The sequence below is a fragment of the Hippichthys cyanospilos genome, chromosome 15 (assembly GCF_059441005.1).
Source record: "Hippichthys cyanospilos isolate Australia breed blue-spotted pipefish chromosome 15, RoL_Hcya_1.0, whole genome shotgun sequence".
In the NCBI taxonomy this organism is placed as follows: domain Eukaryota; kingdom Metazoa; phylum Chordata; class Actinopteri; order Syngnathiformes; family Syngnathidae; genus Hippichthys; species Hippichthys cyanospilos.
The window spans coordinates 230,001-253,619 of NC_142383.1; the positions used below are offsets into that span (position 1 = coordinate 230,001).

General features: G+C 40.2%; 1 protein-coding gene across 5 annotated transcripts in view; it reads right to left on the reverse strand.

Annotated features, from left to right (window-relative positions):
- c15h18orf54 (chromosome 15 C18orf54 homolog) overlaps nt 1-18,132 on the reverse strand; it is a 31,322-nt gene extending 13,190 nt beyond the window's left edge. Inside the window, exons 1-11 of one of the 5 annotated variants that reach the window (XM_088434919.1) lie at nt 17,987-18,132; nt 16,895-17,027; nt 11,183-11,333; nt 3,948-4,115; nt 3,738-3,846; nt 3,600-3,663; nt 3,329-3,515; nt 2,138-2,223; nt 1,358-1,472; nt 1,185-1,277; nt 1,000-1,057 (exon numbers count right to left, since the gene is read on the reverse strand). In XM_088434919.1, the coding sequence (XP_088291045.1) occupies nt 1,000-1,057; nt 1,185-1,277; nt 1,358-1,472; nt 2,138-2,223; nt 3,329-3,515; nt 3,600-3,663; nt 3,738-3,846; nt 3,948-4,115; nt 11,183-11,333; nt 16,895-17,026 (1,163 nt within the window). In that variant the 5' untranslated portion in view covers nt 17,027; nt 17,987-18,132. Of the gene's footprint in view, nt 1-999; nt 1,058-1,184; nt 1,278-1,357; nt 1,473-2,137; nt 2,224-3,328; nt 3,516-3,599; nt 3,664-3,737; nt 3,847-3,947; nt 4,116-11,182; nt 11,334-14,213; nt 15,680-16,894; nt 17,045-17,622; nt 17,758-17,986 lie in introns of those variants that run through there. The other 4 variants (XM_088434920.1, XM_088434918.1, XM_088434916.1 and 1 more) reach the window with 4 other exon arrangements.
- Nucleotides 18,133-23,619: the final 5,487 nt, after the last annotated feature.

Below are 23,619 nucleotides of genomic sequence, written 5' to 3' on the forward strand. Positions count from 1 at the left end.
AGTAACATAATCTACTGTATAGTTAATCTAATTAACATGGATACGCAAATGATAAATGACATTCTCCTCTGGATCGACGTGACTTGAGCTGAATGGAGAAGGAGGTGAGCAGAGACCAACCCGCAGAATTTATTGATTTATTTTCTTAAACAAGAACTTTTCTCAAACTAAAACATATCTCCGGCGATTTCCTTCTCTTTAATCCATAATAGAAGAAGCCTCTCAATTTTGTTGTCGATCAAGGTCCGTCCCCCGGCAAGGAAAGTCTTGCCCTTAGAAGATTGCCGAGCGGTTACGTCCATACTCACGAGCGCGCGCCTACTTCGTATTTTTTGGTTTCTATTGTCATCATCCTCTTACTTCTTCCTTTGCCGCCACTTGCAATTTTAGAAGCCATGTCTAACAGATAAAGTTTGCAAAGTCTTCACAACATTCCTTCCTTCCGTTTTTCACTCATTTTCTCTCCTTCCTTCCATCCCGACCAACTGTGCCATCAAGCTAGATAAAGGCGTTCGGCCAATAGCATATCGGCATTTCTGTGATTGACGTGACGCCGGCCAATAGCATCTCCGTGACTAAGTCCGTGACTGTCACCTTGACTGAGACAGTGACTGTGACATTGTAAGAGCAATAGCGTTCAACGTTGCCGTGATGAGCGTCAACTTCTGAATTATTTGACATAGCAAAGCTAAAATAAATGTTCGAATACAATGGCCGGCATGTCGGATTGTTCGTAAGACAGAAGGTTTGTGCGTAAGTGGGGGACAAAAAACTCCGCGGTCCACGCTCTTAAGTCGAAATGTTCGTAAAAGAGGGTGTTCGTAAACCGGGGGCCGACTGTGTGTGTGTGTGTGTGTATATATATATATATATATATATATATATATATATATATATATACACACACACACACACACACACACACACACACACACACACACACACACACATACATTCATACAAAGGCAAAAAGTGTGAATAAAGGTAAGATAATCTTACACAGGGGTCGGTGGGCCATTTGAAGTAGAACAGAACTTCATTTCTTCATTATTCATATCTATTTGTCAAAGTAAACACGCATTTGAAAAGCAGTAAACAGACGTGATAATCAGATTTGATGATTTTCTTCTTAAGAAAATTGAAGGTACGCACAACTCAAGTACAATATAATACAATCATCTGACCTGAATATGCAAAACTTTGTGCTCCTCCAAAACTCTGAGATAGCCAGTTCAGCACTTCATCTGCTTTCTGGATCAGGGTCTCTAGCCGGCTATCTGGCAAGAGTAGTACATAAACAGGAGTTAACACAAAAAGTTTGTCCTTCAGGCCTCGCTACAATTTTTTTAAGATTTACCTTTAAGAAGAGATTCTGCGAAGTCTGAGCTTTTTCTTTCTGAAGCAATCAAAGATATCTGTTCGGCAAATTGAAGCCTCAGATCTTTCATCCTCAGACTCTTCTGGTTGTCACCCTGATTTTTTTGTTTGCATAAACAAATACAATCAAACGTTCAATTTTTTTCGTAGAATTTCCTTAAATTCCTTGAACAGATCCCACATGCAAATCAGAAGATAAATCCAATGAATGTTCATGCACAGATATGATAATACAGAAACCTCGCACTAACTAAATATAATATGGTGTAGTGCAGTGGTTCTCAACCTTTTTCAGTGATGTACTGCCTGTGAAATATATTTTAAGCAGAGTCCCCCTTAACACAGCGCAGAGCATTTTTGGGTTTAAAAAAAAAATAAAATAAAAAGACTTAAAACATGCTATCGGTGTCTGATTTGTTGTAGTATTGGTCCACGAAAAAATAATGAACATAAAGTGTCCTCGTTTGGATCACAGAAGAGATATCAAAAAGGAGTAACTTAATTATTAAAGAATATTTCTCCACAAAAAATAATCAACATAAAGTGTCAGACCTGTTCTCAAAAAGAAATCATTATAAATAAGTATTTGTCCAGAATTTTTGCATGTTTGTTTTGTTGAAAATTTCAAGAGCCCCCTGGAGTTCCTTCAAGTACCTTCAGGGGTAACTGTACCTCTCTTTGATAACCACTGGTGTAGTGTAATGTAATGCATTGTAAAACATCAAGCAGTTGATCAAAAAAAGGTGTTTTCATCTCATACCTGATTAGGTGTCTTGCCAGGACTATCCTTTGTGTCTGCTAACCTTAAAGGTGCCTTGGTTATGGATTCTACTGGTGGCACAACACCTTTAAGACCAAAAAAAGCACAATAAATAAATAACGAGGGAATATTATAGTTATGACAGACTAAAAATTTTAAGAAAATTAAAAACAGTGGGCCCCCGGTTTACGAGATTAATTCGTTCCACGATTGGGATCATAATGCAAATTCGTCGTATGTTGGGCAATCCAAACCTATGTTAATTCGCTGATGCATGTAAAACCCCAGGTTAAAAACATCAAAATTGTATATACATGTTAAAAAAAATGTTATCAAACTAGTATAGTAAGCGCTCCATATCATATATTCATATATATATATTCATATATATATATATATATATATATATATATATATATATATATATATATATATATATATATATATATATATATATTATATATAATATACACATTTAATATTAATAATAATATACAATTAAAAATCATCATAAATAAGAAATATAGAAAGGTGTTATTTACCTTTATGAGGGTAGCCTATTCTTCATTATCTCCTGCTTCGTTTCCAAATAAATCATCTTCTTATTTCTGTCTTTAACATCAATAGCAATCTTGGGACCCATGGCTCACCCATTCAATTTTGAATTAAGAAGTAAAATGCACAATAGTTATTTTAGGCAGACGCGATCCAATCTGTAGCATAAAGCCATTTTGACAGTGATGCCGACAAATACCAGACCAGTATCTTAGGGAGTCGTTACGCAGACCAGCATCTGAGTGACCCGTTGCAGCGCAGGCAGTTTGACAGGGCCAGAAAATGAAAGGAATTACTTAACAACGCCTGAAGATGGAGACAAAATAATACAAATACAGCCAACCCCTAGGGTCATGAGTGTTGTTTTTGATGTAAAGTGGTAAAAATACCGCGAAGCGGGGACAAAAAAAAAAAAATCGCAACTCAAGTGATAAGCTGAAAAATAACGTAAGGCAGGGATGTCATACCCCGGGGGTCCACTGTAATTGGGATTTTTTTTTTTTATTCTGAATTTCACAATTACTGATATTTCATAGAAAGTTCCCAAAGTTTAAAATGAACTGCAAAGCTCTTTCATTTATAGATTGGGTATTTATCATGAAGAGATTGTATTTAACACAGTGACTGACGCTGTACCAAGCTTGTTGCAAAAGTAGGCCTCTGATGAGGGTGGTGGCTCAAAAGTGTTACAGTCTTGGATCCAGGAAGGCACACTGCTGATTCCAGTGCGGCTCAGGTCTGCCTTGGTTCCAGTGCCCTTGCATTGTAAATGGAATGATGGAAGAAGCAATGTCTGCTCTGACCTCTCTGCTCTGTGTGCACACTAACACATAAAGATCAGTCTCAGACTATGCTCCTAAAACAGAGTTCACGACTCAAAGATACTGTACTAGTGAATGGCAATTACTGTTAAGCATCTGACAAAGCGGACATCTTGTTTCAAAGTGGAAACAGCGGCTTCTCCATTACACCTAGTGGATGATATAGATCTGTCAAACTCCCAAATGATGCACATTGAGTAATAATTGTAGACAAGAGCTCAGACCTGCAGTTGCTGCAATTCCTGTTTAAATGTGGATGGTATATAATATCTTTTGCTTTGACCGGGGTGGATGAGATAGGGGTCTCAGAAGCAACAGACTGAGACAAGCAACCTGAACCGGCAAATAAAACAAGGAGAGAGGAGGAGGAGGTTAGATTGATAAACAAGAGTCGTTGTTGAAATGCACAAGATGTATAGTATGCATTGTAAAACCATGGATGAATGCAGTTGTATGGGTGACAGGCATGGAACCATCTTGAGGGATTGCCAGCAGTTCATCAGTTGTCATGGAAAGTCTATCATGGTTATCCCGATGACAGAGGGAGCTGACAGGAAGGGTCAGGAAATCCACCTCTTGTTGTGTTAAACGTTCTCTGAGAACTGTAAGTAAACAAAACATAAAAAACATAAAACATAAAAACAAAAAACATAAAAGCGGCATGGCTCAGTGGCAGTGTGGTTATCTCCCAACAAAAAGGTAGTGGGCTCGATCTCCCGTCCATTGTGACCATGTCAAAGTGTCTCTTTGAGCAAGCAACTGAACCTTAAATTGCTCCTGCTCAGTATGTATATAAATAATCCGTGTAAAGTGTTTTGAGTACCTAAGGTAGAAGCGCTATAAAAGTGAAATCCTATTATGAAATCAATTTATATTTCGGTCAACTCATTCATCCATTGTTATTTCAACACTGTTGCTCCCTAGTTAAGGTTACAGATAAACTATAACCTATCCCATATGACTTTGGGACAGGATTATGACACTCTGCAAGGCCTTTCAATATCTATTTTTTAAAAAATGGGTTACCATATATGTACTATCCCTATTCCACCAAATGATCGAATAATCAACGCCTTACCTACACCCATCCAAAATTTTAAAAAAGTTATTTTAAAAAATAATTTACTAGGGTCGAACATGAGTTGGAGTGGATATAAACACTAATTGTTCATTAACTTATGAATATATAAAGTATTAGACACCAATTTGCCATCCTTCAAGATATATCTTAAACTTCGTGTTAACCCGTGGCCTAACTGCCTCAAATGTCAAAATTTTGCCGTATACTAACGCTATGTCTGATCATTATCTTAAAACATTTGAAGTCCTAGCTCAGCGTGGTCTTATTGTCCGCAACCAAGGCTTTAAGAGCCGTGATATTAACTCATCAACCACTGCTGCACTTTCTGAATTACTGCCTTCTGCAACAGCTGCCTTTCCGTCTTTCACTGGTTCAGTTGATAAGCTCGCAAATGATTTTAATACGGTTCTTTTAAATTCCCTAAACTCTATTGCTCCGTTGAAACTTAAAACTCGTCCGAAGCAGCACACTCCGTGGTTTACGGATGAAACGCGTACGTGTAAATTATTAAGTAGACAACTTGAGTGTAAATGGCAAACAACTGAACTCGAGGTTTTCCGTCAGGCCTGGTGCGATAGCATGCTGAAATATAAGGAGGCTCTTAGATTAGCAAATACAAATTACTTTTCCAAAATGATCAGTCTTAATAAAAACAACCCAAAATATTTGACACGGTAGCACAGCTAACGCAACAGCAGCAGATTAACCAGCGATTCTTGATTCAGCAGATTCAGCTAATAAGGGACAAAACATAAAAGGCAGAACCACTTATGCCCTCAGCTGTGTGATTGCTGATGCTAGTTCGGACAATCAGGTTCATGAAACTCTGGTAACCCTGTCCCAGTTTGATTTAGTATCCCTGAAGTGTCTTACACACCTGGGTAATGCAGCAAAGCCGACGTCCTGCATGCTCGACCCGCTTCCAGGCAAACTTGTTAAAGACTTATTCCTGGTTTTAGGGTCATCTGTCTTGAATATTTTTAATCTGTCACTCTCCTCTGGCATTGTACCTGAAGCTTTTAAGAAGGCCGTCATTCATCCATTACTTAAGAAACCTCACCTAGATCCTGAAAGTCTCATAGGCCAGTGTCACACCTTCTGTTTATTGCCAAAATTCTTGAGAAAGTTGTAGTACAACAGCTTAGCGATTTTATGATAGATAACAATAGATTTGAATTCCTTCAGTCAGGTTTTAGGGCGAACCACTCAACTGAGACAGCCCTTGTAAAAGTGACGAATGATCTTCTCTTAGCCATGGATTCCAACATCTCATCAATATTATTATTGCTTGACCTTAGTGCCCCATTTGACACTATTGATCATCATATTCTCATAGAACGTCTTAAATCATGTGTTGGTATCTCGGGATCAGCACTTTCTTGGTTCAGATCTTACATCCTGGGAAGGACGCATAGTGTCTCTTATGGCAATGCAATCTTTGAATCTTTCTCCGTCTCATGTGGTGTTCCGCAGGAGTCAGTACTTGGTCTCTTGCCGTTCAACATCTAAATGATTCCTCTTGGCGATATTATACGTAAACATGCTATTAGTAGTTTTCATTGCTATGCTGATGATACCCAACTCTGCATGCCCTTAGAAATAACAGATCCGTGCAAGTGCAGTAAACTGGAGGCCTGCCTTGCCGAGATCAAACAATGGATGTCTTCCAATTTTCTGCTTCTCAACCCTAGTAAAACAGAGATGTTAATTATTGGCCCTGCTCATCATCAGCACTTGATTAAGAATACCATGTTGAACCTGGAAAAATGTACTACAGTCGGCCCCCGGTTTACGAACACCCTCTTTTACAAACATTTCGACTTACGAGCGTGGAACGCAGAGTTTTTTGTCCCCCACTTACGCACAAACCTTCCGTCTTACGAACAATACAACATGCCGGCCATTGAGTTCGTACATTTATTTTCGCTTTGCTACGTCAACTAATTTAGAAGTAGACGCTCATCACGGAAACGTTGAACGCTATTGCTCTTACAATGTCACAGTCACTGTCTCAGTCACGGTGTCAGTCACTGAGTCAGTAACGGAGATGCTATTGGCCGGCGTCACGTCAATCACAGAAATGCCGATATGCTATTGGCCGAACGCCTTTATCTAGCTTGATGGCACAGCTGGTCGGGACGGAAGTAAGGAGAGAAAATGAGTGAAAAACGGAAGGAAGGAATGTTGTGAAGACTTTGCAAACTTTATCGGTTAGACATGGCTTCTAAAATTGCAAGTGGTGGTAAAGGAAGCAGTAAGAGGATGATGACAATAGAAACCAAGCAGGAGATAATAAAAAAATACGAAGGAGGCACACGCATGGTTAACCTTGCTCGTGAGTATGGACGGAACTGCTCGGCAATCTTCAAGGGCAAGACTTTCCTTGCCGGGGGACAGACCTCGCTCGACAACAAAATGGAGAGGCTTCTTCTATTATGGATTAAAGAGAAGGAAATCGCTGGAGATATGTTTTAGTTTGAGTAAAGTTCTTGTTTAAGAAAATAAATCAATAAATTCTGCGGGTTGGTCTCTGCTCACCTCCGTCTCCACTCGGCTCAAGTCACGTCGCCCCAGAGGAAAATGTCATTTATCCTTTGTGTATTCATGTTAATTTAATTAACTGATAAGTAGATTATGGTATTAATTTTAAATGTGTGTGTATATTCGTGATGGTTATAACTATGATTTCGGCACGCTTTGACAGTCAATGTATACGTACAATTGACCTCGCTTTGCTACACAAACGAAATCATCTGCTGTGAAGGGAATCATATACAGTGGGCCCCCGGGTTACGAACTTAATCCGTTCAGCGGCTACGCTCGTATCTCGAATTGCTCGTATAGCGGGCAATCCAAACCCATGTTAATTCGTGAATGCGTGCAACGCGCAGAAGCCTTAGGTGAAATCATCACGCTGTATACATATATTAATATTGAGTGACATAATCTGCTGTACAGTTGCATTAAATAACAAATACAAAGGAAAAATGACTTTTACCTTTGAAAAGACGTGACTTGGGCTGAGATAAGCAGAGATGAGCAGAGATGAATGCTCGAAGTCAATACGGTAAATCAGATATGCTATTGGTCTTACAGTGTCACAGTAACTTTTTCAGTCAGGGTTTTCTCTACTTCCTTCCATCCCAACCAGCTGTGCCATCAAGCTAGATAAAGGCGTTCGGCCAATAGCATATCGGCACTTCTGTGATTGACGTGTGACGCCGGCCAATAGCATCTCCGTGAGTGAGACCGGGTGACCTTAATCGACCAATAGCATATTGGCGTCTCCTTGACTGACTGATAATTATTCGCACTTTTTTTTTTAAACGGTTGGAATGTATTGACATCTTATTGATTAAAACACATTTAAACCTGTGACGATTTTTTGTCCTGCAATCGGCACACTTAATTTCATGTCAGCTGTTTTTCCCGACGTGAATTGAGCTGGGTGGAGGCGGAGGGGAGGTTGTGTGTGTTGTATTGACTAGGCACCATACTTATAGCTTGTTCGAGCGTCAGTTCAATGTTGGTTTCAACTCACAGAATTGCAACAAAGGCGCTGTCCCAAAGCATGCCGGGAGGTCGCCGACTAACATGACATGCAGTTTTGTCAAGCAACCATTATATAGCACTGCAATATCACCCGTAACAGGGTGCAGTGATTAACGTTTTGAGTTAATACGGCAACGCAGCTAGGCTATTGCTCTTACAGTGTTACAGTAACTCTTTCAGTCAGGGTGCAAATCACGGAGATACTAAAACATCATCCTCTTATTTCTTCCTTTACCGTAGTAATTTTAGAAGCTATGTCTAACAGATAAAGTTTGCAAAGTCTTCAAAACATTCCGTTTTTCACTCATTTTCTCTACTTTCTTCCATCCTGTCCCATCAAGCTAGATAAAGGCGTTCGGCCAATAGCATATCGGCATTTCTGTGATTGACGTGTGACGCCGGCCAATAGCATCTCCGTGAGTGAGACCGGGTGACCTTAATCGACCAATAGCATATTGGCGTCTCCTTGACTGACTGATAATTATTCGCACTTTTTTTTAAACGGTTGGAATGTATTGACAATTAATTAAAAAAAAACACACATTTAAACCAATGACAATTCTTTGTCCTGCAATCGGCACATTTAATTTCATGTCAGCTGTTTTTCCCTTTAGCTGTACAAACACTACACTTAAATGGTAATTATATTTAGACACCGTGAGTGAGACAGTCAGTGTGAGGTTGTAAGACCAATAGCGTTCACGTTACCGCCACAAGTGTCTGTTAATGATTGTAGATGACGCAACTGCTGAATATGTGGACGCAGTTAGGCGAGAACATTTCTACATACTCAATGGCTGGTTTGTCGGAATGCTCGTAAGGCGAGAGGTTTACTCGTAAGCGGAGGACAAAAATCTCCCTGATCCACGCTCGTAAGGCGAATTGTTCGCAAATCAGGGTGCTCGTAAGCCGGGGGCTGACTGTATTAGGTTGTTATCATTATGTGCTTATTTCATTGTTACCCATTTTTGCAATCCTAGTTCATCTTGACCCTGTCCTTAGATAGAGCTGTTGACGCACGAAAGTGTGAGCCGGGACCTTGGCCCAGCTACCGGTGGCGCCCGGCTGGCTCTTTTGTTGTGTCTTGTAATCTGCTATGCTTTTGCTCAATAAAAGCCAGGGGGGGACGGCTTGGCAGTGAAAACTAGCGTTGGAAGACCCACGAGTTAATTTGACCAAGCTTTTTTCCCTATGCCCGGCATAGAAAAGTCAATCTTGGCTGGTCTGAGTTACTCTTTTTGCTGTTTAAGCAGCTAGGCTTGTCCTAGTCTTCTTTCCTGAGATTTCTCTGACATCTGCTCACGCGCTACACATTAACGCTGATATGCTATTGCTCTTACAATTTCACAGTCACTGTTTCAGTCACGGTGTCATTCACGGAAAGGCCGTTATGCTATTGGTCGAACGCCTTCATCTAGCTTGATGGCACAGCTGGTTGGGACGGAAGGAAGGAGAGAAAATGAGTGAAAAACGGAAGGAAGGAATGTTGTTAAGACTTTGCAAACTTTATCTGTTAGACATGGCTTCTAAAATTGCTAGTGGCGGTAAAGAAAGAAGTAAGAGGATGATGACAATAGAAACGAAGCAGGAGATAATAAAAAAAAAAAATACGAAGGAGGCGCACGCATGGTTAACCTTGCTCGTGAGTATGGCTGTAACCGCTCGGCAATCTTCTAAGGGCAAGACTTTCCTTGCCGGGGGACGGACCTCGATCGACAACAAAATTGAGAGGCTTCTTCTATTATGGATTAAAGAGAAGGAAATCACCGGTGATATGTTTTAGTTTGAGAAAAGTTCCCGTTTAAGAAAATAAATAAATAAATTCTGCGGGTTGGTCTCTGCTCCCGTCCGCCTCCACCCACCACCAGCTCAAGTCACGTTGCCCCAAAGGTAAATGTCATTTTTCCTTTGTATATTTATGTTATTTAATTTAACTGTACAGTAGATTATGTTACTCATTTTTAATATGAGTATAAAGTCGTGATGTTTTTACCTAAGGTTTTTGTGCGCGTTGCACGCATTCACTAATTAACATAGGTTTGGATTGCCCATCATACGAGCAGTTCAAGTTACGAGCGTAGCCGCTGAACGGATTAAGTTCGTAACACGGGGCCCACTGTATTTCCCAAAGTAATTCTGCAAAAAATCTTGCCGTGATATTTGACTCAAATCTCTCCTTTCGAACACATATTAATAACATGACAAGAACGGCGTTTTTTGCATTGGCTTCCAATACACGTGAGATGTAATTTTAAGGTGCTGTTAATTACTTAAAATTTTACACAGTTTAGCTCCTTCCTATCTCGTCGACTCAGTATCACCATATGTTCCGTCCCGACAACTTCGATCACAAAATGCTGGTTTGCTATCGACCCCACGGGCTAAAAAGAAGTCCGCGGGATCAAGGGCATTTTCCATTCGCGTGCCAGTACTATGGAATGTCCTACCTATGGAAGTTCGCACAGCCACCTCAGTAGAAATCTTTAAATCCCAACTAAAAACACATTTTTATTCAAAACCATTTAGTTAATTGAGCCTAGCTGCAGCTTTCTTCTTTTTTCCGTTTTCCTGCCCCCCTCTTCTGGCTCTGAGAGGGGGCTAGCTAGATGGTGAGGGTTGACCTGACCGCCTCCATTTGGTCCTGACCAGACATAGAGCCGGTTATCCGGCTGCCTGCTCTTTCGGAAGCTCCCACCTGGACCAGAGTGGGCCCCACGTGCCCATTTGGCTGGCAGCCCTGCTCCGACAGGACTCTCGTTTGGTCGGCATATGTTTATCATAGGGTCTTCAAAAACCATTTGGGACCGTCAGCGGGCAATTGGTGCACTGAGTTATGGATAAATGGGAAGAAATTCACTCAAACAAACTCCAACAAAGTCTTTACAGAGAGTGAGGGTTCAGCAAAAGTGCAAAAGCAACAGCCACGCAAAATAGGGAAATTTCAGTTTGTAGAGAGGAATGGCCAGCTGTACCAACTAACTTTTTCCCTTTCATCAACAAATACATAATCTTGCAGATGACAGATTGTTTACCTACCGGATTTATTTCTGCAAGTTTTCATTTGAGGTTTCCTCGGGGTGGACAATGGATTCTGTGGCAGCAGCAGCGATCCCAATGACTCAATGTTTGAACTTCTGTCAAAGTCTGCAATGTAGGCATCTAACGCTGCAGACGCTGAGTCATATTCCTTTAGAAATCAAAGTTGAATAAAATTATGAAAGATAAAGAGTAACAATACATATGAGAGTTACTTTAGTGAATAACAATCATGCAATTCAAAGTACATCTTATAAAGCAGTGGTCCCCAACCTTTTGATCACCGCGGACTGGTCAACGCTTTAGATTTATACTGCGGACCGGGGGCGGGCTAGCTACTCTAAAAACCACATCATCCTTGTCACTACGCCTCAGATTTATATTGATTAATATTGCGGACCGGGGGGGGGGGGGGGGGGGGGGGGTGCTCTAAAAACCACATTACAAACGAACCTTTCGCCGAATCGCTACACTCATTCGCGGGGCTTTCTGTCATTGTTGTACTTTTTGTCCACTTTTTTGTCGCACAAGGAGAGGGGAGGGGAGTGGAGCGAGCTTGCTGTGCACTTTACGGGAGATCCGGAAAGAAGAGCATTGCTGAGAACTTTCACTATTCTGGGATGTGACAGAGCCAATATTTTCACCAAACAGCACCTTTATTCTTTGCGGCAATACTCGCCTGACAAAAAATAAAAGTTTCAATGTCGCAATCAAGTGGCCGAGACCGTGCTGACAATGCTGTGCTATCGTTACCTTAACAGCTGTTGAACCGTAGTTACTGTGCTAAGTGAAGCAAACGCTGCACATACCAGTTGGCCCAAGTTCTCACTTCCGCTTTTCGACAAGCCAGGTGCTCTTGCTTGGCTCTGTTTTGTATTGAAAGCTCAGCTGGCCATGTTGGATCGCTCTCTGTGACCGCAAAGCGGCCGCCATGATTCATTCCTGTCCTTGCGTGAGCCGTTGAATGTTCCCGAAGTTGATTGACTGTGGTGACGCGAAACGCAGAAAAAGTAAAAAAAAATTAACTTAACGCAAAAGGCGAAATTTTGCTTCTCGTGACCGCGCGCGGCCATTTTCGTCGCTTCATTCGGGTCCATCTCGTCGCCCGACGTGCATTCGCGCCCAGTCACGTGAACTCCATTGACTACAATACAAAGCGCTCCACTTTTTCGCCTTGTTCACGTTTAGTGTGCGTGTACCATTAATCTAAATCATCTCCAAAACATTATTTCAGGTGCAGCCCACGCGGCCCGGTACCAGTTGACCAACGGACCGGTACCGGTCCGCAGACCGGGGATTGGAAACCACTGATATAAACAATAATAAAGAACCAATACTTGGCAATAATAAAGGACGTTCATAAACACCTTAAATAAGGAGCAGCAGTAGTAGTAGTAGCAGTAGACCATATGTTTCTTTGTTTGCCTTGAGATGGCTGGTGTGTTGGTGGTGAGGGCAGAGACCTTTTAGTCCATTTTATTTGTACATTTTTATTTTACATTTCCACTCATCTAGGCATCAATTAAAATTCCAGAGAAGTGATAATTATAATTTTTGAATCATTTTGAGCATGTAGGTTTACTTTAGTTTGTGGTCAAGTGAAGCATGTGCATACACTTACGCACACACGCACACACACACACGCACACACACACACACGCACACATGCATGCACACACCTACACACGCACACACACAATTATATATTTGTATATACAGTGATTTCCTGCTATTTTGCGCTTTGATTTTCGCACCCTCAGCCTTTTGCGGACTTTTTAGGGGGAAAAAAAAAGCTATACTGTATTGCTGAGAGACATGCTGTGACCGTTTCTTGCATGCCAGACAGACGAGGTAACTATGAATGCACTTGCCACGGGCCCTCCTCAGACGTGGAACTACTGCAGTACACATATTTACTTAAGTCTTAAAGGATTAAACGTTATACACTGTACAATAAGTAAACTGTTAACCCTTTCTTTCATCAATCATGATAACACTGGAAAGTTTACCCTTGAAATACCATTTTTGTCATGCTCTGGCATGACGAGTGGAGTGTGGGTGTGCAGGAGGATGATCCCAGAGTGCGAGGAGCAAAGAAGCCAGGAGGGGATGTGCTCAAAAATACAGTTTTAATGAACAAAAGACGGCAGGAACAAAAACAGACAAAAACTGGGCAAAAGTATAAAAGGAACGAGAAAAACGCAAAACTAAACTTACGGGGAAGGGCGATCGGGGAACTGGAGAACACTGTGGATGAGGGAGCGAGGACATGGGGGTGACCATTACAATAACTCGACAATCACAATATAGTCATACTCAAAATAACAACAATAATAACTCAAATAATAACTAAACTCTCAGTAGCATAATAACTCAATGCCAATATGACCAACCTTGTTCAACCGTAAACACACAAAAGAAACAGGTAAAACTTACTTGATCACTTCATTCCCTATCTACGAATCCCAATCTCAATATTGATCCATATACAGTCGGCCCCCGGTTTATGAACACCCTCTTTTACGAACATTTCGACTTACGAGCGTGGACTGCGGAGTTTTTTGTCCCCCACTTACGCACAAACCTTCCGTCTTACGAACAATATGACATGCCGGCCATTGTATTAGTATATTTATTTTCGCGTTGCTACGTCAACTATTTTAGAAGTTGACGCTCACCCCGGCAACATAAAACGCTATTGTTCTTACAATGACACAGTAACTGTCTCAGTCATGGTGTCAGTCACGGAGATGCTAGTGGCCGGCGTCACGTCAATCACAGAAATGCCGATATGCTAATGGCCGAACGCCTTTATCTAGCTTGATGGCACAGCTGGTCGGGACGGAAGGAAGGAGAGAAAATGAGTGAAAAACGGAAGGAAGGAATGTTGTGAAGACTTTGCAAACTTTATCTGTTAGACATGGCTTCTAAAGTTGCAAGTGGCGGTAAAGGAAGAAGTAAGAGGATGATGACAATAGAAACCAAGCAGGAGATATTAAAAAAATACGGAGGCGGCGCATGCATAGTTAACCTTGCTCGTGAGTATGGACGGAACCGCTCGGCAATCTTCTAAGGGCAAGACTTTCCTTGCTGGGGGATGGACCTCGCTCGACAACAAAATGAAGAAGCTTCTTCTATTATGGATTAAAGAGAAGGAAATCGCCGGTGATATGTTTTAGTTTGAGAAAAGTTCTTGTTTAAGAAAATAAATCAATAAATTCTGCGGGTTGGTCTCTGCTCACCTCCGTCTCCACTCAGCACAAGTCACGCCGCCCCAGAGGAAAATGTTTTTTTAAATGCATATTGACCATAATTTACCAATATATTGATCAATAGCTCTGCTGTTGGTTGAGTTAGGGACTCCAAAATCACCACACACAACAGTGACACCCCTCGCCTTATGCTACATTCTTTGGTTTTTAAATAAATCCCTCTGCCAAATTTTAAGGATTTTTTTTATGATTACTGATCAATATTTACCAATATATTGATCAATAGCTCTGAGTTTGGTTGAGGTAGGGACCCCAAAATCACCACACACATCAATGACATCCCTCTCCTTATGCTACATCCTCTGGTTTTCAAATAAATCCCTCTGCCTAATTTTAAGGAATTTTTTATGATTATTGATCAATAATTACCCATATATTGATCAATAGTTCTGCTGTTGGTTGGGTTAGGACTCCAAAATCACCACACACATCAGTGGCATCCTTACCCTTAGGCTACATTCTCTGGTTTTCAAATAAATCCCTCTGCCTAATTTTAAGGATTTTTTATGTTTATTGATCAATATTTATCAGTATTTTGATCAATAGCTCTGCTGTTGATTGGGTTAGGGACTCCAAAATCACCACACACATCACTGGCATACATTATGGGCCCTTATGCTACATTCTCTGGTTTTCAAATAAATCCCTTTGCCTAATTTTAAGGATTTTTTTTTATGATTATTGATCAAAAATTACCCATATATTGATCAATAGCTCTGTTGTTGGTTGAGTTAGGGACTCCAAAATCGCCACACATATCAGTGACGTCCTTCCCTTCATGCTACATTCTTTGGTTTTCAAATAAATCCCTCTGCCTAATTTTAAGGATTTTTTTTATGGTTATTGATCAATATTTACCCATAAATTGATCAATAGCTCTGCTGTTGGTTGGGTTAGAGACTCTAAAATCAATACACACATCAGTGGCATCCCTACCCTTAGGCTACATTCTCTGGTTTTCAAATAAATCCCTCTGCCTAAAGTTTAAGGAATATTTTATCATTATTGATCAATATTTACCCATATATTGATCAATAGCTCTGCTGTTGGTTGGGTTAGAGACTCCAAAATCACCACACACATTAGTGACATCCATCCCCTTATGCTACATCCTCTGGTTTTCAAATAAATCCCTCTGCCTAATTTTAAGGGTTTTATTTCTGATTATTGATCAATATTTACCCATATATTGATCAAGAACTCTGCTGTTGGTTGGGTTAGGGACTCCAAAATCACCACACACATCAGTGACATCCATCCCCTTATGCTACATCATCTGGTTTTCAAATAAATCCTTTCACCAAATTATAAGGATTTTTTTTATGATTATTGATTAATATTTACCCATATATTGATCAATAGCTCGGCTGTTGATTGGGTTAGGGACTCCAAAATCACCACACACATCAGTGACACCCCTCCCCCTATGCTACATTCGCTGGTTTTCAAATAAATCCCTTTGCCTAATTTTAAGGATTTTTTTATCATTATTGATCGATATTTACACATATATTGATCAATAGCTCCAGGTTTGGTTGGGTTAGGGACTCCAAAATCACCACACACATCAGTGGCATGCCTACCCTTAGGCTACATTCTCTGGTTTTCAAATAAATCCCTTTGCCAAATTTAAAGGATTTTTTTTATGTTTATTGATCAAAAATTACCCATATATTGATCAATAGCTCTGTTGTTGGTTGAGTTAGGGACTCCAAAATCGCCACACATATCAGTGACGTCCTTCCCTTCATGCTACATTGTCTGGTTTTCAAATAAATCCCTCTGCCTAATTTTAAGGAATTTTTTTATGGTTATTGTTCAATATTTACCCATATATTGATCAGTAGCTCTGCTGTTGATTGGGTTAGGGACTCCAAAATCACCACACACATCAGTGACATCCCTCCCATTATGCTACATTCTCTGGTTTTCAAATAAATCCCTCTGCCTAATTTTAAGGAATTTTTTATGCTGATATTCAGTTTATTAATGATTTTTAAGCACAAAACTTGTCCAAAATTAAACAAACGCTTTGTTTTTATCCAAAAGCACTGTCCCAATATGATTATGTTAATGTCTTTGATGTGTTCGGTGAATTCATAATCACAAATTGTGGCGTTATTGTTTTTTTCCCCTCCTCATCTAGTAATTTGCAGACGGTCACTTGCGCGCTCGCTCAGCCTCTTCTGCTCATAGAGATCAATTGCATCTTTTCACCGAAAGAAACGGTTTAAATATTTTACAAATGTCTTTTTTTGACATTGTAGCTGGTAGTCCGTGTTATGAAGGAGGCATAAAGGCGACTTTGGTGTTTCGACGACGTTTTGTCTGAGAGGTATTGATCGCGAAAGTCCGAATCTGCCAATATCTTGCCAACTTTACCTAAGTAGGCCAAGCAAGATGTCCTCTTTTTTGGGAAACCAAAATATAATCACCGTACCTTATCTCTGTATCTGAAGGTTGTGTTGAACCCGGGTGACAATACGCTGCTCTTAAAGTGGCCAGAACTTGACAGCAGTGTCGTCACTGTCGACTCTGGAGACATCTCACGTAAGGGGCTGTTAGCGTCCATGCTGACGAAAGCAATTTCCTTGGTTAGGATACGTGAACGATTAGATGAAAAATAAATGGGGGATTTTTACTCTAGAAGTTGCGTAAAATGCTCACGGCTGCGAATATAATTCATAGTCCTTGACATCCTACTTAATTTAAGACTAAGGGTTGTTCCAGTTACTTGGCAAACTGCCCCACAGCGTTGCAAAAATAATTGCGCAGGGTTTCCAAAACGTTGCTTTAGTACTGCATCTGCATAATTTGTAAACATAGTGCTGCCAACAGTCTGTGACTACAGTTACTACGATGCTGAATTAACATCTTTTGTATTGATGGGCCAACTATTTCTAACTGAATACGTTGTGAACACTGTGTTTGAAACAAATCTGCTTGAATGGTCTCGGCAATCCAGTTCGAAGCGTCTAATCCGACTAAGTGTTTTTTTTTTTTTTTTGCCCCTCACCAAATGACTGTAAGGTCATTAATGCAGAATTTGAGTTGTTTTGCTAATAATAGTTTAGCTAACACTCAGAGACAGAACGCTCATGGGTTACGTAACCTTCAGATGAAATTATGTTTTATTACAAGAATACATGATGTAACAACAAAACGTACGCTTATCTGTATCCGGAGTTTCCTCATTTTTTAAGCACAAGCAGCAACAGGGCAAAACTAAATAAATACTTCCGTTGCTCAGAGACTCACGTTCAAGGCTCCCGGGGAACAGCGATGGTTTACTTGGCTGGTCCAGAATCATTTTAAGTAAGATTGGCTCCTATTGGCTCAGTTTTCCCTATCGTCATTTCCCCCCCTCATTTGCTTCATCCATTGGTTAAAAAAAGACCAGCACTTTTAAACCCTTTAGGTCCCAACTTTTCTTTATTAAACCACATAATCTATTTTTGAATCACTATTACGATAGGTTTTAACTTGAAAATTGTTAACGATAAAATTGTTAACGATAAAAGAATACCCTTACCCTTGTCCGTTCCTGTTCACCCAGCGGCCATAGACCAGGCATGTCTAAACCCGGTCCTCGAGGGTCACCGTCCTGCATGTTTTTGATGTTTCCGTCATCCAATGCAGCTGATTCAAATGGGAGGGGTGTGATTGCAGGATGTAGGACGGGGGCATGTAGTTACAAAAACAGCACCAAAAGAACTACACCCCCCTTAGGGTGGGGGTTTTGCCTTTATAGGAAAACGGGGCGTGTAATTATTTTTTTCTGGGGAGGCCTTAATCCTGGTATACTGTTTAGATATTTAAAACAATGGCGGATCGGGAGAGCGTTGTAAGTTATTTTTTTTTGTATTTAAGGAATGTTGCACAATTTTAAATTAGATTTTAATAAATATGGGTCGTTTAGCAATACAATTCAGTGGTTGTTATTAGATTGTTTTTCCTAACACGGTGTAACTATAAATACAGTATAGGATTGTAGGGTTATATATTACAACAGGTGTGGTCCCAATCACTTTTTGTGCAGCTACTTATTCACGTTATTTTAATGGGACAATAGTTCATGAATAACACGATTTTAAACGGTGGATTAAAATGTTCAAATGCATTTTTCTTGTTCTTAAGGTGATATGAGTTTGAATTGTGCAAATTTACAGTGAAGCAGGGAGGACAGCTAATTTTAAAGTTAAGCTCTTTCGTATAACTTTGACAGACAGAAGTCACTCTGCAAAAGGAAATAAAGAAACTACTCAGTGAAGTAGGATTGATCTGAATTGAAATAGCAAAAGTTCAACATCAAATTCTCAATTTATATCCTTTGTTCAAGATAAATTGAAGTGTGAAAATAATACATCTTAGTCTGTTTACTGATAAGAATGACAATGAATTTGGAAAATAAACATGAGTTTATGAATTTCGAGAGCCATCATTAGAGCTAGAAAATCATCCACAATGTAAGTATCTCATAACAGCCAATAAATACATTTTTTTAACTATTCAAAACAATTCAAATGAATATTCAACAGATTAAAGTTTAATGACAATCAACCATCTAGAGCAGGGGTGGGCAACTCCAGGCCTCGAGGGCCGGTGTCCTGCATGTTTTCCAGTTTTCTCTCCCTAACACACCTGATTTAAACCATTAGCTCATCAACAAGCTCTGCTGAACCTTGAGAATAATCCTAATCATTTGAATCAGGTGTGTTTGAGAGAGAAAAGAGGAAAACATGCAGGACACCGGCCCCCGAGGCCTGGAATTGCCCACCCCTGATCTAGAGTAATTCCAGGCACATTCTTGTGACAATATTGTTATATCCAAGTAACTAATAGAAGGAAACTGATGCATCTCGCATACTATGCAATGCACATACAAACATACATGTACCACTGTACCACCATGTACCACCCTCACTTGGGTCTCGGGGAAGCTGGCACCTATCTCAGCAGACTCCGAGCAGTCGTGCTAGCCTATTTCTGCTTTTATCTGGAACATTTTGATTTAATTTGCAACTAATGATACACCCCCTGAGCCAAAACACACATATCATTGAATTGTTTTGCTAAATTCACTTGTGTGTAAAAGGACGTGTGTAAAAAAAAAAAAAAAGTTCCTCATTTTGTTTGTTCTCAGGTTCCATCAACCATATGTAAAGATGGGCAGACACCAGTGCCCATTATCCAAGGGTCAACATATTATTGCGGCATCTGTGCCAAAAGCAGCGAATGCATATGTTGTCTCACATATGCAAACTCATAACAATTCAACTATTCATCACAGAGATATGTCTGAGTTTTAAATCCAGTATTACTCAAGTAGAGCTGGTGACTGGAAGAATATCTTATTGTCATGGTAACCAATTAATACCAACATGAAAATTAATGTTTTGTTAGTTTAAGGGGGATGTTCAACACGTTTTTTTACATCAGAGAAACATACAGGATCCCATTTGGCCTCATCACCCGCAGACACTGCAAAGTAATTTTTAAAGACACAAAAGGCTATTGGGGACAGGGAAAGAGAGGAGAGCTCCTTGGATTCATATCAGACTTCAGTCCAAGAAGATGCTGCAGCGATTGCCTTTTTTTTAAACTTTAATAAATGTGTTTTTGACTCATGTTTTCTTATTTTTTTGGAGTGGGTATCTGAATTTCAAAACAAAACGTGTGCAAAGGTTATAGCAGTTAACATAGGTATTAGAAAAAGGTGTTTATAGCGGACCATTGTAAAATGGCAATTAAATACTTATAGGAAAAATAACTTTGTATATAGTTATCTTTTACAGGGTTCAAAACATAACATAAAGGAAATTTACAAATATAATGAAACCCAATTTAAAAGGTGGGGCATCATCAATGATATCACAGTTTAAATGTTTAACACAAAAACCTATCAAGTCCTAGCCTTGTTCTCCATTAATTACATCATACCAAATACTAGTTCTAGTTCATATATCAGCACCTTTCACAGAGATACATATCTGCTTATGTTAGTTCTTACACTTTTTTTAAATCGCTTGTGCACCTTCAAACTATAATAGCCTTTTCTTACAGAGAAATGCTTCTGGATATTGTAGCAAAGTTGGCCATTATATGTTATGTACTGTACATCGTTTGTGCCATTTTGAATTCATAAAGTCATCATAAGTAAGAAAGTAAAATTATAAGTTGTTCAAGACTCACTCCAGAGCAGCAAACCTTTTTGAAACACTGCAACTGTCATTAATATATAATGTAAATAATATAAGACCAAACACAGAGCCTTGAGCAATCCAATGTGGTATCTTCAGATGAACTGATTTTTTGTTATTACAGTAAATTGTACATACTCATTTCTATCATCCAGATAACTTGTTATCCATTTACAATATATACCAGTACTTTTAATTTTTTTCCATTCATACAATATGATCTATAGTAACACGTTTTCTTTAAATCTATGAAAATCAAAATTGGGAATTATTTGTTATACATAATATCTCCAATACTTGCATAGAAGTAGACTCGTTCTTCTTGGAACCATATAGATTTTCACTTACATGATACTTCTTGAAAGTGAATTTATCAATGAAATTATTAAGTGTGCGTACGTGAATATATTTTTTCTAGATTGTTTTTGACAATTGTGGTCATATTTATTTTGGTTTCCACTTTTACATTTTAGAATGACTTTTGCCGTTGTCTTTTTGGATGGGGGAAAAAACAGTTGTAAAGTGTCACGGGAGAAGGAGAGAGGACCCAAGAGCATGCATGAGCTGGTAAGAGCAATGAGAGGGTATTTATTGAACGGAATATGCAGGCAGTAGTGGGAGCTGACGGGAGCGTGGCATGGAGTTCTGAGAGGGTCATTAGTAAGGGAAGCTGAGATTTGGCAAGCAGCCGGGCGAAGGGAGGTGGACGGGAAGGGGGCTTGGGCGGATTGGTTAAAACGGCAGGCTAGCGGGTGGTCAGAGGCAGGCAGGGTCGAAATACCAAGGGTCCAGACAAGTCGGCAGGCAATCGGGTGGTCAAGGACGAACGGGGTCGGAGAACAGGCAGGCAGGCAGGACGGATTGCTGGAAAGCTCGGCGTGGCGCATTGAGACGATCTGGCAGGTTGTGGATGGAAGTGACCGGGCTTTATACTAGGCGGGTGAGTGGTTGCTGGTGTTAGTGTTTGGGCTGATTAGCAGGAGGGCTGAGCAGGTTGACGCTGGGAGTGAGGTGGCTGAACTGGTGAACTATGACAGTAAAGGATGTATCACAAATGTATGCCAAAAGTTGTATTGGACTACATTTTCCAAAATATTTTTTTACTAATGTCGGATGAAAATTACAAAAGTCTGTTGACCATTTTTTTTAATAGTTGTATTACACGTTTATGATTTTTTAAATTATATAAATACATGACATAAACATTAGATGTATTATTTCACTCGATAATACAGTATCGCTTTGTGTATGTACCTGTCAGGACAAGACATTTTTCATATTTTTACTAATGTCATATCAATATTATAACAGTCAGATGACCTTTTATTTTTTCTAACGCTTTACAAAATTTAATAGTTCTATTTTACTGCATATGGTAATATGTTTTGTAGTAATTGCGACATAAACATTAGACTAATTTCATCCTCTAATATAGCTTTATGTACCTGTCGGGACAGGGGTGTGTAGTTCTTCTGACGCCATTTTTGGAACTCTACGCCCCTCCAACATCCTGCAGTCAAACCCATTAGATTCAAATGATCAGGTTTGTTGTCAGGCTTTCGTTGAGCTTGCTGATGAGCTGATCATTTGAATCAGGTGTGTTTGGAGGACAGAAACTTCAAAAACCTGCCGGATAGGCGGCCCTCGAGGACTGGGTTTGGACAAGCCTGCCATAGACAAAGGATACAGGGGAAGTGTCTCTTCCAGGGCAGGAGTGGAGTGGCCCATCGGGGTAAACAGCCCTCGCACGCTGGCTTGAAGCGGTGTCGGCAGAAACGGCAGCGAGTAAGCAAAGTCGGAACAGAGCTGAGCACTCAAAACGGCCTCACGGGCACGCAATTTGTTCTACAAACTCACTCTCAAAAATTGCCCAAGCTACTCTGCTTCTCCAATCATCTCCCTGAACTTGACTTTGAGTGCAGAGTTGCACTGCAGGTCAATGAGCTCCATTTGAAGCACAGGAGGGGCATCTTGCACATCAAAGGAGAAGGGGTCAGAAAAAATTTGGAATGTGGCTCTTGCGTCTTGAAATCTGCAAACCTGTGATCAAATTACTCCTGTAGCTTCAAAATGGCTTCACACCACTGAATGGTCTGCCTTCATCCATGAGTGCCTTGCATGCTGGGAAATGGCAAAGGTTTCTCTGAGAGAGGTGGGCTTTCCACAACACAAGTTTTGCGCAGAATGCTCTCACTTGGTCATAGGCAGCACTGACAAGTTGCCCCTGGCCTTCTAGCTTCTTGTTCAGAACATTAAGGTCATGTGTGATATCAACAAGAAAAGCTAAGTCCATGAGCCATTTGGAATCACTTAGCACAGGAACAGCCACTCCGTGAAGTCTTTTACTTCTGCTCTCAACTCAAAAAAATCTCTTCAATACGTTTCCCCTGCTGAACCAACGTAACTCAGTGAAGTAGAGCACATCCCCATATCCTGACTCCATTTCCTCTAAAAAAAAGCACGGAACCTTCTGTGCTTTAAGCCCCTGGATCTGATTTGGTTGATGCATTACACGACAGACATCACATTGTCAAACTTCGGGCATCTGCTGAAGCGAAAAAAAATAGTGTGGGCATGTTGGACGGTTCGTAAGACGAAAGGTTCGTGCGTAAGTGGGGGACAAAAAAAACGCTGCGGTCCACGTCGTAAGATGAAAAATACGTAAAACAGGGAGTTCGTAAACCGGGGGCCCACTGTATGTTTAGCATTGTAATCCCATGAAATGAAATTTAGAGAAGATCATCTTGGTCCAATTACATTAAGTTTTACCGCTCTAGCTAGACATCGGACTTTGAGGCAGTGTAAGGGCCACAGCCTAATTTGAGGTTATAAAAATTGAGATTCATAATGTTCCCTATCTCAATATTCTCCTTACTAATTTTCAGTGAATTTACTGAAACCGGCATAGCGCAGAACATGAAAGTGTAAAAAATAACTTTTTTGTCTGCCATTAGGTGTCGCTATT